This window comes from Phalacrocorax carbo, chromosome 3 (assembly GCF_963921805.1).
Source record: "Phalacrocorax carbo chromosome 3, bPhaCar2.1, whole genome shotgun sequence".
NCBI classification, from domain to species: Eukaryota; Metazoa; Chordata; class Aves; order Suliformes; family Phalacrocoracidae; genus Phalacrocorax; species Phalacrocorax carbo.
Window position 1 is genome coordinate 3165455 of NC_087515.1, and position 15667 is coordinate 3181121.

General features: G+C 39.4%; 1 protein-coding gene across 1 annotated transcript in view; it reads right to left on the bottom strand.

The window, feature by feature from the left end:
- The window catches only part of WDR27 (WD repeat domain 27), a 136363-nt gene that overhangs the window by 60912 nt on the left and 59784 nt on the right, over nt 1-15667 (bottom strand). Inside the window, exon 23 of the mRNA XM_064445639.1 lies at nt 9795-9897. Within this exon, the coding sequence (XP_064301709.1) occupies nt 9795-9897 (103 nt within the window). The remainder of the gene's footprint in view (nt 1-9794; nt 9898-15667) is intronic.

Sequence of the window (15667 nt, forward strand, 5' to 3'; positions counted from 1 at the left end):
TGTGAAACCCAGGTATTCTAGTAATTTAAGCTCTCCCACACAGTTCCTAAACGAACCATTTGGCTCATACCTTTCTTTCAAAAAACGTTATGCAGCAGTTGTGCAGCTTCAGTACAATCTAGCAAGTGTGCATTTGGTTGTCTATAGGATGTCAGCTAATCACACTTCTCAACCTAAAAAAGCATCCAAACTCTTACCTCCCACCTTTCAAGAAATTTTTCTAAGCCCTGAGCTAGAGGTTAGGCTGGGACGCAGCGCTCTTCTGAATCGTCACATTGTGTAACAACACTCACTGCGTCAGGGAAAAGTAATGACAAGCAAGTACAAGCAGCCGCCCACCTGTAGCTAACCACTGAAGCATTCATCAGCAGGGGAATGACCTTTACTCTGGTCTTTACTACAGAGACTACTTTCGTATTGAACAGCCGCTAGATAAAACACACAGAACATGACTGGAAACACAACTTCCCCACTCTACCTCACTCCTACAATTCTATCCCAACAGAACTAGTGCTAACCTTCTTTCTAATACTGTATTTCTAGCCCTATAAAACTTAAATATTTAGCTGTAGGGGTTCAGCTTCAACAGAAAAAGCGGCAGAGTCCCTGACTATATCCCAGAACAGTTTATTACGTCGTGGTAGCTATCATCTTCTCTTCCAATAACTGTCCTTTTAAGGAATGTAATAGCAAATATTTTAAATCAGAGTCATTTTGACATGTAACACAATGAAATGTGATTAAAAGAAAAACAACACCATTACAAAGTGTATAAGACCAGCTTCTGTTTAAGTCATTTTAGTCACGGATATTTAAGCTGGCCAGTGATAGTCTAAATTCTGAGAATAAAAGTTAACAGTGCAAGATAGAAAATAAACTTTTCAGTAAATTTATTTTTAACTGCAATAGTAAAAAAAAAAAAAAAACAACAAAAACCCAACGCAAAGGAAATTGTATTTTAACAGAAATGACATTCAGGTATTCATAAGAAGTGGAATAACTCCAGTATAAGCATTCTCCTACTATAATCTGCCATCATTCTAGTTTTACTACATTTCTGATGTCATTCAAATTGTTTTTCTATTCTATACTTACTAGATTTTTTAGTATATTCTTCTCTACAGAAAAAAAAGAACAGTAGGTGAATTATAAATGATACCTTAAGACTAACCACAGAAGAAAAAAGAAGTTGAAAATATGAATTAAATGACAGAGGAAGGACAGATTTTCAGCAAACCAAATGTAATAATAAAGAAAGCAAAACAGTCTAGGAAGTACTCAGCAATACCCAAAATGCATATGTGCATATAATCTGTTACAGGCTTTAGCCAAAGTCAATCCCTTTTTTTAATATTAAGACCAATTTCTTGTAATAAAAATACTGATTCAGTAGATATTGGTATTTCCTTTCCATCTCTGTCCAAGGGTCAGCCAAAAGTAAAAATCATTTACCTGTACCAATAGCTTCCAAACAAGCTTCCTGCACCCATAACCACACACTTACTTGCGTTTCCTTTCAGATGAAGTTTGAAGAAAATTTGGAGTAGTCAGTTTTCACTAACCCACAGTGTGAGGGTGTGTTTAGCACCTTATATGTATATACAAGCTTGGGCTTTCGTCTTTAAAATCGTGGCAAGAGACAGGGAAGAAGGGTGAAGGTCCCTCCTTGAGGGGAAGAATTTGTATCCAAATGGAAAACTACTTAGTTCTACTGCATTGGTAGAGAGAGTGTGCTAAATAAATCGACTCTTTATCTTCAGAGTTTCACTATAAATTCTTTTCTCTGTTTTCTTATACTCTGTCTTTAAAGCAAACATGTCCCCATCTCTTCCCACTGCCCCCAGCCCAATCCATGGCCATATGCATTTGAGTCAAACTGCTTACACTCCTGCTCCCTCCTGGGAAGGGAAAGAGGGGGAAGAAAATCAGAAGGAGAAACACTGAAAGCATAACAGAAAAATTCGCCTTTTTATCAGCTCTTGCACAGGGACAGAAAAGGAACACCATTTGCAAGAAAAGCTCTTTCTAACTGCTGTGGGTTTAAACTGGAGCACATATTTTACAAACAAATCACAGGAGAGACAAAGAAAAAGAAAAAAAGACACTGGTATCTAAGATACCGAATTTGAGCTCACACAAATAAAGATTATTTTTTTTCTTCAGAAGGTTTGCATGGATTGGCCAAATTCATCCCTTTCCTGCGGCTCTTCTTTCTAATATTTCAAATGAGCTACAGAAGATGGAAGTGTTAAAGCCTCTTGATAGAAAAATAAATAAATAATCATACTTCAATTTTATGAAAAGCATCGGGATTTATTAATAAGGCATTAGTCTCCATTTATCTCCATTAGTGCCATCAAACCTGGTGCACACTCCCACACTACACGATACAATTTTTTGGCTTACGCTCCACCATCCCATTTACACTGGGGCACATCTCCCACTGAACCATGAATTTTGACTCAATCTCAAGCTGAAAAAGCACCTAAACTACTTATACTAAAATGAAAAATAACAATCAGCCTGAAGCAGACACCCAGCATGGAAAGTTTCAACCCAAAATGTTCTCAATTATAAGCAACTGAGAACAGAATTATAGCGGAAAGTGCTAGACTACCTTAACTATAGGCACCAGTGCCAAATCCGCACATAATAAAACAGATTTCACAAGTATCCTAAGCTCTGATTAATGCTCTTTAGTCCTGAGATATCTTATACACTTGCCACATGGTAGCACGGAAAGTCCGTTCAAGCCTGTGGCTAAAACTTTGAGTACAACACGCCTCCGCAGCGTCCCTTCCCCTTCCAATGCCACTTACGGAGGCTGCCTTTCTGGTAGTGATGGGAAACTGCCCCCTGCGGCAAGATCCCAGAACTCAGTTTCCACCTGAGTTCCTTCAACGTAACTACAAAAGGAGTAACAGTGAAAATTAATAATCATCTTTATTATTAAAACTGTGAATCTTATCAAGATCAGTCATTTTTTAAGATGCAGGGGATAGCTTTCAAATGTTCAAATGCTGACAGTCATAGCTAACACACTGAATATTCCTCACTAAAAAAGATTACATAAACAGATCGAAACCACATCTCAGATTTGTCTCCATAAGCCACCCTTCTTAGAAGTTTCCAATTTATGTATTTCCTGATTTTCATTTTTCTTTAATCAGCCAATTTTAAAGCCTCACTTATATGACTGTTTTTATTTGTCTGCCTGGGGAATTTGTGTAGCACCAAACACCGCTGCATTTAGGTTGCTTTTACTTTTATAACATACTTAGGTTTAGCAGAGTACAGAGTTATAACTTGAAGATTTTGTTCTAAGAAAATTTACCTCACCTCTCATTGCACAGCAGCACGGTTGGATCACACCCGCTCTGGAAATGGCTCTTTTCTGACTGCTGCTAAAACTGTCTTCTGTATCAGCTGTACCGATTATTGCATTCCCTGTTTGTGTACTGGTGCTGACTGTTTGACAGAAATGCTGTGAGATTCGGGTGGTGCAGAGGATCTTCGTTCAGGTAGACGTAACAGGGAATTTCATTAGCTTTCCAAAGGACTACCCCATGTCAATAAATTTGCAAGCACAATGCCATCAACTAGTAGGCTTACAGGCGTACGTACCAACGATACACAAAATTCAGCTGCTGTCAGAGTTGTAGACTGAGAGATATACATATAGAAAACCCAAGCCCTGCGGGTATAAATCTATACATATCCACTTTTAGAATACCTCACTGCTGCATGCACCCCAAAATGACCTTGGGTATTCAGATCTACTTTGACTTCCTGTTTTGCCTACATCTGAATAAGGGCTATTTTCTCTAAAATTATTTTTCTTTAGCAAAAGGCTAATTTCTCATACCTCCACCCAGCTCTCAGAAGTATTACCAAACTTAAAGGTTAACACAGCAACACACTGCAGCCTCGTAAAGCTCAGTTTGACAGGCCATTAGAAAAAAAAAAGGTGTTCTCTAGTAGTTAAACAAACACGTCTACAGCCAGCAGAAAATCCCCTGCTACCCTCAATTGCTGGTCTGGTTTTATGGTGGTCGGGTGTGAGGTGTATCGGCAGAGATAAACAATAGCCTGAACTGACCAAGAAAAGAGCAGCTACTGTGCTCATGCTCACATAATTCCATGGTTCATAAAGTAATCTACCAAGGCTAAGATTTTCAATCGTTTTCAAAGATACACCCAAAGAGACTGCAAAGTGACAGCACACTGTAAGGTCATGTCTGTGTTAATGAGAACTCAATATTTATCTCTTCTCTCCTAGGATAATAGGCCTAAAAGCCAATCACACTACCAAAGAATCCAAGAAGCTGAGGTCCAAGAGTAACACAAAGTTGTGTTCTTCTTTGGAAAGCGATAGATCTTCTCCAGCAATAGCTGGCAGAGAGGCAGTTGCAGTCCCTGTCATTCATTCTCTGCCATGGATTTCCTCCTGCCAAGCAAAGTCAGTCCTGTTTTTTCCACAGTAAACATTACTAACGCTATTTTCTCCAGATGTTTTCTCTTAAAACATATCGTAGTTGAACAATATGGACATATAAAATAAAACCTAAGCAACATATAATTGGGATACCAATGACACTGGAAACCAAAGTATCCCAGATAGTCCCTATCACTGCTTCGTAGAATACATGCTGTCCTGCAAGCCCTCTGGTACAAAGTGCAGGCCAAGATAATAAATACTAGACAACACCACTATAAGACATATCTAAAAGTGATTTTCCAGTAAACAAAATAACCTCCTATTTTTCCAAACCCGGTATTAAAGTGGACACTGCAGCACAACCTATTGTAACAGAGATCCCTAATTTAAACATCAGAGATACCTCCAAGACACATTCCCAAGCGATAATGAACTAAGCGCTCTGAACTACTAGCCTGTCCTGTCTCCTCCATTTACACACATCCGTACCAGAATATCTTTCTTCCCCCCCCCCCGCCCCTTCCCCTCATCGGTAGTCTTTTGTCTTCCATTCATTAGTACCTAAAGAATTCTAGTGAAGTTGTGGTCTCAAAGGGAGAGCAGACAACCGCGTAATTTTATCATTCACATTTTGGGGTTCTTGGGTGGTTTTCTCATTGCTATCTAGACCATTTTATGCAATTTTGTATTTAAACAGATGCAGTTTTTAAGCCACACACGGGTGGAAGTATTTCATATAAATAAGATCAGAGTAACTGACTGCAATGGTAACAAACTGAGGCAGGCCTCATCTAAATTCGTCTTTTAAAGAGAAAAGGCCAGAAGAAAAATAGCATTGCTAATCTTCCTTTTATACATCATAACTGAGCCACAGAATATGACTAATAATGTATTTATGGTAGGCAAGAAGTAGATCATAAGCTCCTATGGCAACAATTACATTAGGAAGTAGTGCAGTGCAAGAGGAGCAGATGTACAGAGTGAAACAGTGCTGGCAACCCAATCTCCAAATGTATTTTGGTGCTTTACTTCAGGCTAGCTTATCTCTGGTTCTGTGGACTGAACACCATTAGCATATAGAGAGCATTCAGTTTGCTCAAGGAGTTGCTCTTCCACTTCAGCCTCACCTGAAAGGAACTGGTCTGCATGATCCAATGATCCAAGGCCACTCTGTGATACAAGTCAAAGCACAAAAAACGGGGAGGACTGGGAGACGTGCTTCAAGAAGGGGTGTGCACACTCCGTATCCAAACTAAAAAGCAGATGCTCACTCTGCACCAGTGCGCTGCAATTCATACACTCGAGAAAATAAGGGGGAAAACTTTAAAAATTTAAACTACTTCAAATTATAGAGCTCCTTTCACTATGGCTTGTCAAAGCCAAAATATATGTGGCCGAGTAAAGCAGATGATGAGTTTAACAGATAGCAGCGCTGCATTTTTATGGCATTCATGAGTGACAAAATAAGAAATAATGTTTTTAAAGCTCCCCATCATGGTGTAAGAATAGATAAAAATAAAACTAAGAGTTCTGTTATATAATACCTATTTTTCTTCTCCTTATCAAAGAAGTTATTAGTCTAATCCAATAGGGAAAGTCATAAAGACATGTGATTTGAGACAGTGAATTTTACAACTAAATAAATGTCTGGTAGCACAACACTAAAGTATATTGCTCAGGAGGACTGACATTCCATTTGGAATATCAACCTCAGTAACTAAAACTAAGGTGCCAGCTGTAAACAAATTCTAGTTTGTGTTATGCCAGATACAGAATCGTGTACCTGAAAACAACTGACTCTGCAAGCCCTGTCAGGTCCAGGTTTACATCCAGGCACCACCCGCAGGTCTGCAGAATTCTTTGGATATGTCCCCTGACCAGTATGTTCCCAGCATCACTTGCATAATGGGAATGTACTCTAAAACCAGTTTTGCACAGATGTTAACATTCAGGGATTAACAAGCGGTTAGTACATTCTTGTTATGTATAAGCATCAAATTGCCTTATCCTGTCTCCCGTTACTCCTTTCAGTGTTGATGCCCTCTGGAGGAAAAGAACTCATCTTCCTACTCTCTCTAGCTTTGGTGCCTTCACAGTTGGAAGGCATAAATTTAATCCTGGATTTAGAATGTGTTTCAAAGACAATGTTGCAGGCAAAATCCTATACTTTGAAGAAAAGCGTAAATAAAACGGAAGACAACTTCATACATTACCCACATACTTTTCTTATTGACGTAGCAATCTGTTATGCTGAAAAACTTCTGGGTTTGCAATACGGGTCAGTCAGTGTGAACTGCGAGCCCAGGCTTTGAGATTTGACATGGACACGGTTTTATGTCAGCAAATTTCATTTCAGCACTAGGGTCAAAACGTGCCCTTTAAAGTCTACAATTCAAAGAGAGCTAGCAAGAATGAATCTGAAAACAATTAAAGAGCCAAATCTTTATTTCTGCATTCCTTACTTCATTTCTGGAAACTTGGAATTTATTCAGAGAGCCCTAAGGTCTTCAAAGACAAAAATGAAGAACCTAATGAGACACAAAGTAAAACAGCCAACTAGAACTGGAGCACAGTACATGGAGCACAGGAGAAGATCAGCTATTTCTGTTTTAAAAAGTAGCATTTCACACTCTCCAGATATTGTTGGCCTTTTAGACTACAATTCCTTCGGTCACCAAATGTTTAGGTAAACATTTTTGTACAGAGCCCAGGAAAAGTGGCAATCTAACCCCAGCTACAGTATTTGTCCAACATCCCTAACACTATTGTCCGGTAGTGAGAAACCTCAAACTGCCCACGTGTAAAATGGTCAGAAATTAATATATTATGTGTATTCAGTTAAGAAAAAGTCAACCCATGTCACTTGTAACCTGAGGCTGTTTAAGATGAAGATAAGATCTGATATTAGAAATTTTAACTTCCTATGTTTTCTACCCACAGTGAATTATGGTAAGGATAATCACAGTTCAAAACCAGGATGCTGTTGGTAGCTGCTTTGATCAGGCTGTCAGGTCCTACACAGGCCTTGAGAAAGGTTCTCTTAGAGAAGCTGGAGTAATCAGCTAGGGGAATGCTTTCAACCCACGATTTACAGTATGGACAAACCTTATGGTAACACACACAAAACCAGTTCAAAACAAAACAAGTGGCTACTGCAGCCACACAGAAGCTCTACCAAGCTGCTGTCATATAAAATAGGTCATATACTTTGTAAGTAGAGAAAAAGGCAGACAGAATTTGCATCCTTTTGTTTACAATAACATATTTTGGTGTTCTGATTCCATGCCCTGTAGGAATATGGTTTTGATTGTGCTATTAATCAATGCAGCCAACATATTCCTCTCTGTCCGACACTTCAGATATTGTGAAATACAAACGACTGTTTAAGATTAATGTCTCTCAATTATATTCCAATTCTGCCTCTTTTGGCTTTAAAATCATTCATATTTGGTAACCACAGGGTGCAAGCATTGCACTTGATAAATTAAACTCCAAGACGACTGAGGATGCAGTTGCTGGTCAGTGGAAAGTTACATAACTTATTTCCAGAATGCGTTAATTTCAGGATAACACTTGTATCCACACCGCTGAATTTTTATGCAGCTTTTTGAATTCCAATGGACATTCACTCATAGAATACAATCTGCAAAAATACGTGGCTCCTTGATACACTTAATTCCAGTTGCACATCAGTCCATCTGTCAGGATGTTGTTAGTTTAACAATATGAATGGAGTATTTAGTGCCACGTTTAATTTTCTTTTTTCAGATGGAAACACAAAAGTATATCCAGTCTCAACATTTCAAAGAGAAGCCTCCTAAAAATGCCCCAAAACCGTATGTTGTCCTAATAGCACAGATGTAGCAAGAGTCCAAAGCTCAACTCAGTTTTCCTGAGGGGACAACAACAAGAACAATGAAAGTTCTCTACGGATATATGATGCAAATTATGCAAAATTCCGACCCAGGAACCACACTAAGAAGTGTTGACTGGCACTGTGCCCACCAGGGACCACATGCCAACTGGAGCAGGATGCAGTCCAGCTATTCAGCTTCCTATGACGAGCAACCATGTGCCAATAATGTGTAGTAAGGGCAAAACCATGCTCTGTGACTTTCTTTTCTTCTTTCAATAGTAATTCCAAACAATAGCCTTAACCCAAAAAAGAAGACAAAAGTTCTCGTGACTGCACCTCTTTTTATACTATTAAAAATCAACCTTAATTAGTAATCTCGATTGAATATATATCACATGCATCATGAGCTGAGGTTGATATTAAATGCATTTTGTTTCATGGATAAACCAAAAATCCTTTCTTTTGCATTGCAAACTACATTTTGAAATGTAAATTACCAGAAACTTGAAAAATATATTTTATCATGGAAATATCAAGAGCACATTAGCTATTGCCAAACCTCCAGCAATCTGCCAATAAAATCTCTAACCTTCACACATGATTGGAGCCAGTATTTCAAAACTAGCCACAGCAGTAAATTCCTCTTGCTCTGAATTTGACCAGAAGCCCTGTGTCACAGTTCTGATGAGTCACCTAGAAAGACCTAGAAGAAAGTTAAACAGCTTTCCTACCCAGCTGTTTCGAAAGGATGTGTTTACAATGAACCCAACCCCAGCCCAGTTTCAAAGGCCTATGCTACAAGCTAGCAATCACCTCTCTCTTAGCAAACACCAAGAAAAACATTGTGCCCACAATGCAGGACTTCCCAAATGAAAATTAGGTGCATACTCAAAAAGGGAGTAACACACTTTTACTCAGGACTCCTTGCTAAGTGTAGTAATTTAAATACAGTTGAGACTGAGTGAGAAGAGAACTGGTCTTGGGAGGAAGCGCACACAAAGTTACACCACAAATTACGAAAAGTTGTAATTCCAGAATAACTTTTCATTTTGTGGTCAGTTCACTGGTTCATAAGAACCCAGTAATGAAAGATCCATCACCCTGGATTTGGCGGCTTAAGTAAATTAATGCGTAGTTGCTACATCGTTCCTAGTGGCCAGATACGTACACGCTACAAAGCTGTGCTACAGGGGATACCATTCTCCTCGCCTTCGACGGCACGTGAGAACTCAGAGTCAAGCACTACGAAAACTTTCAGAAACAAGTTTTTAACACTTGAGCACTAAGATTTGGTTGTTCAGGGATTTTTCAGGCAAAATAAAGAACAGACAGATCAGGAATCATGTAACTGCTACATATAAATGAAGTACATGAAAGCATAATAGGCCTCAGTTTTGCACATTAAGCTGTATCCTAGAAACATGCGTAAGACGACTACTGTGTGTACAACATGAGGAGCTCCTACAGTTTGGGAGGAAAATAAGCAAAAACATTACTTACACATTTGTCATCTGATCCACTGGCTATAAACCGTCCACAAGGAGATACTGCAATTCCACACGGATAGCAGCGGCTGCTGTGCCCTTCAAAACGACGTTCACACCTTCAGAGAAATTTTAGTTGAATTAACACCAACTAAAAACTAGCTCTTTTACTGCCATTTTCAGGAAATTCTGCTGAAGTCTTATCCGTTTTTCCTTAGTCTACAAATTTATTAAGGCAAATCCACAGATTAAGTTTTAAATATCTCTCCAGCAGGATTTTGCAAAACTGAAAGACATTAAAGAATATTAACAACTAAAAATAAAATGAACACACAACACTACCCCAGGACAACGCCCAAAACCATGCTTTGGCCTTGTTTAGTTTACAAAGATAGAAACATCATTAGGATTTAGAAATGAGGAGATGAGATGCCTGCCCCTAGTTACCCATCTCAGCAGGGAAAGCCAAACCCCTCTGCATTAAAAGGAGGGTGTTGCAAAAGCCAGGCTGCTCTGTGAAGCTCTAGAAATCTCCCTCAAGCAATTTATATCAAATGAAGATCCAACATGTGGAATCATAACCTAAACAATCATTGCTTCCTTCTCTTATGCTCAAATCTGGATATTTAACCTGTGTTGCTCTATTTACATTCCTACCCGATGGACTAATTTATTGCATCTTGTAAATTCATGAAAGGAAATATCCAAATGATATTCCCAACAGATAAACCTAGCTATCTACCCTACAACTGCAGATAACTTCTTACCTATCTGCGTTAACACAGTCTAAAGGAAGGAATGCATTTAAATTTAATGCAAGAAATTAATTTCTTACTTTTCATGTTAATATTGCAAAGTAGCATTGCGGAGTAAGTTTTTGAAAGCTGAGCACACTTGGCCCATTTAAAAATAATAATGTTTCTAATGAGATGAAGGTTAATATCTGTCTAAAAAATAAAATCCATGGTTGTAAAGAACTGTGATAGCTTTTCAGTCACCACAAAACTAAGGAAAAAAAGTAGCATTTAGAATTGCTTTGATGTTGAAAGACATTTTAATACAAGTTTCAGCCCTGTTCAGAATTATCATTTCCATATCTATTCCTCATTTCAGAGCTTTATTTTTATACCCACAAGGTATCATTTCAAAACAGACTTAAAATAAGCTGAGTTCTCCTTTTGCCTTTATTACGAACGCTATCAGCCTGCCCTTCTCCTTACAAAACCAGTCCATATACTTCACCATAATACAGCTGTCACACTTTTTTTTAATGTATGGTAGATCCAGGAACAAATTTGAAAGAGTAACATCTCCTGCCAGCACTTGTGATATACACTTTTTCCTGGCCAGTGAAATCTCAGACACTGTGTTAATTCGATTGACTAAACCCATGTGCAGGAATCTCTTAATTTTTGTATAACGTTCTGTTTTAGACACTTATATATGTGTAAGAATGCGCTGAACGCCACGTTGGTTTTGTTCACCCAGGTGAAACAGGCATACTTAAACAAAAACATTACTTTGTGACTGGTCCAATGGGCATCACTTAGTAAAGCGTTGGAAAAAAGACACTTTTGAATGCATGAAAATACATCATTTTACAGAATGTAACTCCAACTTTTCACAGATAGTATATATTTGGCTGAATTTCTGTATAACAAAACTACTGACATAAATGGACATTTTTAATATAGAGTAACGAGACCTTTCACCTCAGGCTAGTTCTACCCTAAAACTGTTGTAAAAACCCCAGTTTAAGAGAACACTACAGATCACAGAGAAGTAGATCAGAGAAGTAACTTATAACAACAGTCAATTACTGTGCCTGAGACATAAGAACATTCTTCAGCTTCAGTTTGCACGTAGCTCTTGCAAGAATATTCGGAGACTCAATAATCTATGGCCACATGGTTTGGGTCGCTGAATAACCTGCTTCTGTTTAAGCTTCCTGTTGACAGTAAAGGAGAACACTAGCTACCTCAGTTTCCTCTCAACTGCAGCATTCTAACATATACGACTCCGAAGGTCAGGCAATGGAGGACGAGTCTCAGAATAATTTGATTTGTACTTTCAAAGAATTTACTTTTTGGAGGTAACATAAAAGAAAACAAAGGATAGCGTATGCTTCCCATACCACGTCTTTCACAGAATGATATGGTTGAGGTTGGAAGACACTTCTGAAGGTCATCTTTACAAACTTCCCTGCCCACTTAGGGTCGGTTGCCGAGGACCATGTCCAGACAGCTTTTGAATATCTCCAAGGTGGGAAACTCCACAACCTCACTGGGCAACCTGTGCCAGTGCTCAGACACTATAAAAGGTTTCCAGGATTAGTTGTTCTGCCACCTTGCCAGAGATCAAGGTAAGGCTGACCAGTCTTTAGTTCCCTGGGATCTCCTTCTTGCCTTTTTTGAAGACAGGAGTGACATTTACCCTCCTTCAGTCCTCAGACACCTCTCCTGATTGCCATGATCTTTTGAAGATAATTGAGAGTGGCCTCACAATGACATCAGCCATCAATGAGCTGAGGGCAGGCTTTAAAGAAGACAGAGCCAGGCTCTGTTTTCAGTGGTTCCCAGTGACAGGACGAGAGGCAATGGGCAAAACTGAAATCCAGGAGGTTCCCCCTGAACACCAGGAAACACTTTTTTTACTGTGAGGGTGACCAAGCCCTGGCAGAGGTTGCCCAGAGAGGTTGTGGTGTCTCCCTCCTCGGAGATATTCAAGTCATCTGGACGTGGTCCTGGACAACCAGCTGCAGGTGATTCTGCTTGAGCAGGGCACTTGGACAAGATGACATCCAAAGGTGCCTTCCAACCACAATCATTATGATATTCTGTGATTAAGCAGCAAAGGCATTATTGTAACTTTGGGTAAGTCTTTCTTTTCAAATATCTTAGGCAGAAATAAAAATGAAGCATGTGTGTTTCATCTGTCTGTTCCCCTTCATGGTCAGATGTTGCATTGCAAGATTTTGCCCTCACTTAGGCTCCTACCAAACATTATTCATTGTGGAAAGCAGACCTCGTAGACCTCTCCCACGACTCAGCCTCAGTCATGTTTTTTTCTTGTCTCTGCCAGAGTCCCAGTCGCATTGTCTGTGAATTTCAGAGTCCCCCAAAAAATACAGTCCTTCTCAGTGATTTTTCTCATTGTCACATATGGACAACGTTCATAGAAATGTTTGAAGACAAAGTTTCTCTTTAATCTTATACTTGTAAAATACAACATCATCCCGTGAAGGAAATCTCACGAGAAAAAATAAGCTCTACATCATCTGTCCCTCCTGAATATGCCTTCAGGATCACCATTCTTCCTTAAGTAGAGCAATGGCCATCAGGACTAGTTCTCAGTGTTTAAGAACTCATTCTCAGGGCCTGTAAAAGCTAACTTCCTCCACAAGGTCTTTCTTCTTCACAGAAGAGCCTCATAATAAATCATTGCAAAGAACTTTATTTCAAAAGAATTTGACTCCTCTGCATCTGTGACCAGTAACTCAATTACTCCACCTATCAATGGAGACACAAGAATTAGCAGGATTCCAAGGCTTTCACTGAGCTTTTCTCTGCTACAGCACAGCAATATAAAGCGATGTCTGAGTCACAGGACAGTGCCGCTTTTCCTTGTGCTAGTACGGCCGCAGTAATAACTAACATCCTGGATTCTATTTTCTTAATTGTTTTCCTGTTCAACTTTTCCATTATAATCAGGATGTATGTTCTATTAAAAGTATAGCTACTTCCCCACCTCCTCAAAATCCTGCTCTAAAAAGACATTTTAAAAGACGGATTCTAATTAAACTTTCCACAGAATCCAGTAGAAATTTTATTATGTAATCTATTAACTCCAGATTTCTTCAGGTATCACAGCAATGGGAAAAAAGTGGATAAAAAAATCCTAGAATAAATAGATAGATATTATATATATAATTTTAGCTTGTTCTAGGAGTTCTCTTATTTCAGGATATTTTTTTCTTTCTCTCTTTTTTTTTTTTTTAAGTAGCAACAGGTGGTGATCAAACTTATTTTGGATATTGCAAGCTTTACGTGGCCAGCTGGCATGCTGTCCAGCCTCCTAAGAATGCTTTTCTGGTCAGAGCTTTTCAGGGGTTACCATGACAAACATCTGGTAATTGCATGGGACAGCAAACAGCCAAGTTTTCCCTATGTTCTCCATTGTACAGCTTTTAGTCTACATTCCAAAATACGTATCTTTCTATGTCACAAGCAACTTGCAGAATAGTAGGAAAGAATTTAACATGTTTTCTGTAAGAGAAAGATACCAGAATGGTGCATGTCTTTATAAACCAGGGAATACTCTCATAAATAAGTCTATCTCATTCTATTTGCTGCATTAAAAAATATCTTGACTGCAAACCAAAGTTCTCTTTTTTTTTTAACCACTTTTCCCTGTATTCTGGTATTTGTTCAGAGACCCTCCAGTACCAGCAGATCCACTGAGGCTCCACGAAATCCAAATATAACTTGACAGTAATAGTAGCTACCTTAGATGTCCTGTACAGATGGGTTTAATTTTAAAAACACACCAAACCCTTTTCATAGGAGCTCAGCATGTTTTCACCAACAGCAGCCAGCAGAGACCACATGTTCCCCATCCTATATACTTTCATGCATCCCAGTCCCAAACTTGGAGGAACTCCAACAACTGCTTTATCCCTTTTTCCCTCAGAAACCAGATAACAAGACTCAAAGTGCCAGGGAAGAAAAGATGGCAAACCAGGGGATCCTCATGTTCAGAAGACACCAAGAACTAATCAAATTCTAAGTATGTCTGTAGGTGTATCTTGCTCAGGGTGATGTCAAGCAGTTAGTTCACAGTAACAAAGTGAAAAGCAAATTGAAAAGTATCTGAAAATTGGAAGGCCATTCATTCAAACTGCATGTCTGACCCTAAGGTTCTCAAAGAGTAATTGTTAGAAAATGTATGAGATGAGTTCCATGTGGCTGCAGGAATCCTACTAAAAGATGTTGCCAGGGGAGCTTATGATCTGGTTGCACAGGATCATAATACTAGTTGGAGGTTTTACCTTAATGTCTAAGACTATCTTTATAAAATTGGCAAATCTTTTGAGGCTGAAAGAGGGTGAAACTGATTTTCCCTGGGATCATGCATCAAAGCATTATCAGGCATCTGAGTATTCTGCAGAAGAAATTCAGTATGTCCAAGTACTCCGATATTCTTCAAATATCTTCACTGTGGTCCAATAAGCACCCGCTGCCTTTTTTTCCAGAAAGAGATGAGGAATGGCTATTTCAGCAGCAAACAGCATTAGAGCAGCTGAACTTCTATTCCTCAACTGTTCAGAGTGTGAGTCACAGGCAGGCTGCTCCTGCCTCCAGAGGTGTTAATGTGGCGGTGGTTGGGAGCTCCTCCCAACAGCTTGCCCCTGCCAATGTCATTACCTGCAAGAGTAGCTGTCACATCTACCTCCCCACACCTACTGTAGCAGCAGCCCAGACCTCTAAACTGGGCAGTAATACCTTCCCCCTGCTCTCCCCACCCCTGGGTAGATAACGAGCACACCTGAGAGCACAACACAACTGTCCTAGTCCTTCCTTCTAAATTAACTCCCAATTTCAGCTGTTATTGTCCAACCTGCTCTCTTATTCAACCTTACATCAGTTCTCCCAGCAAGTTTCCCAACTCTATGTCTGTGGCAAGTAGAGAAGAACAAATGCTAATTTCATAGAATCGCAGAGTCACCTCATGGTTGAGGTTAGAAGGCAGCTCTGGAGGTCACCTTACCCAACCTCCATGCTCACAAACAGCCCGTGTGGCTTCACCAGCGCTAAACCGAGGAGAAGCATCACCTCCCTCAACCTGCTGGCAACACTCCTCCTGATGCAGCCCAGGACATCATTAGCCGTC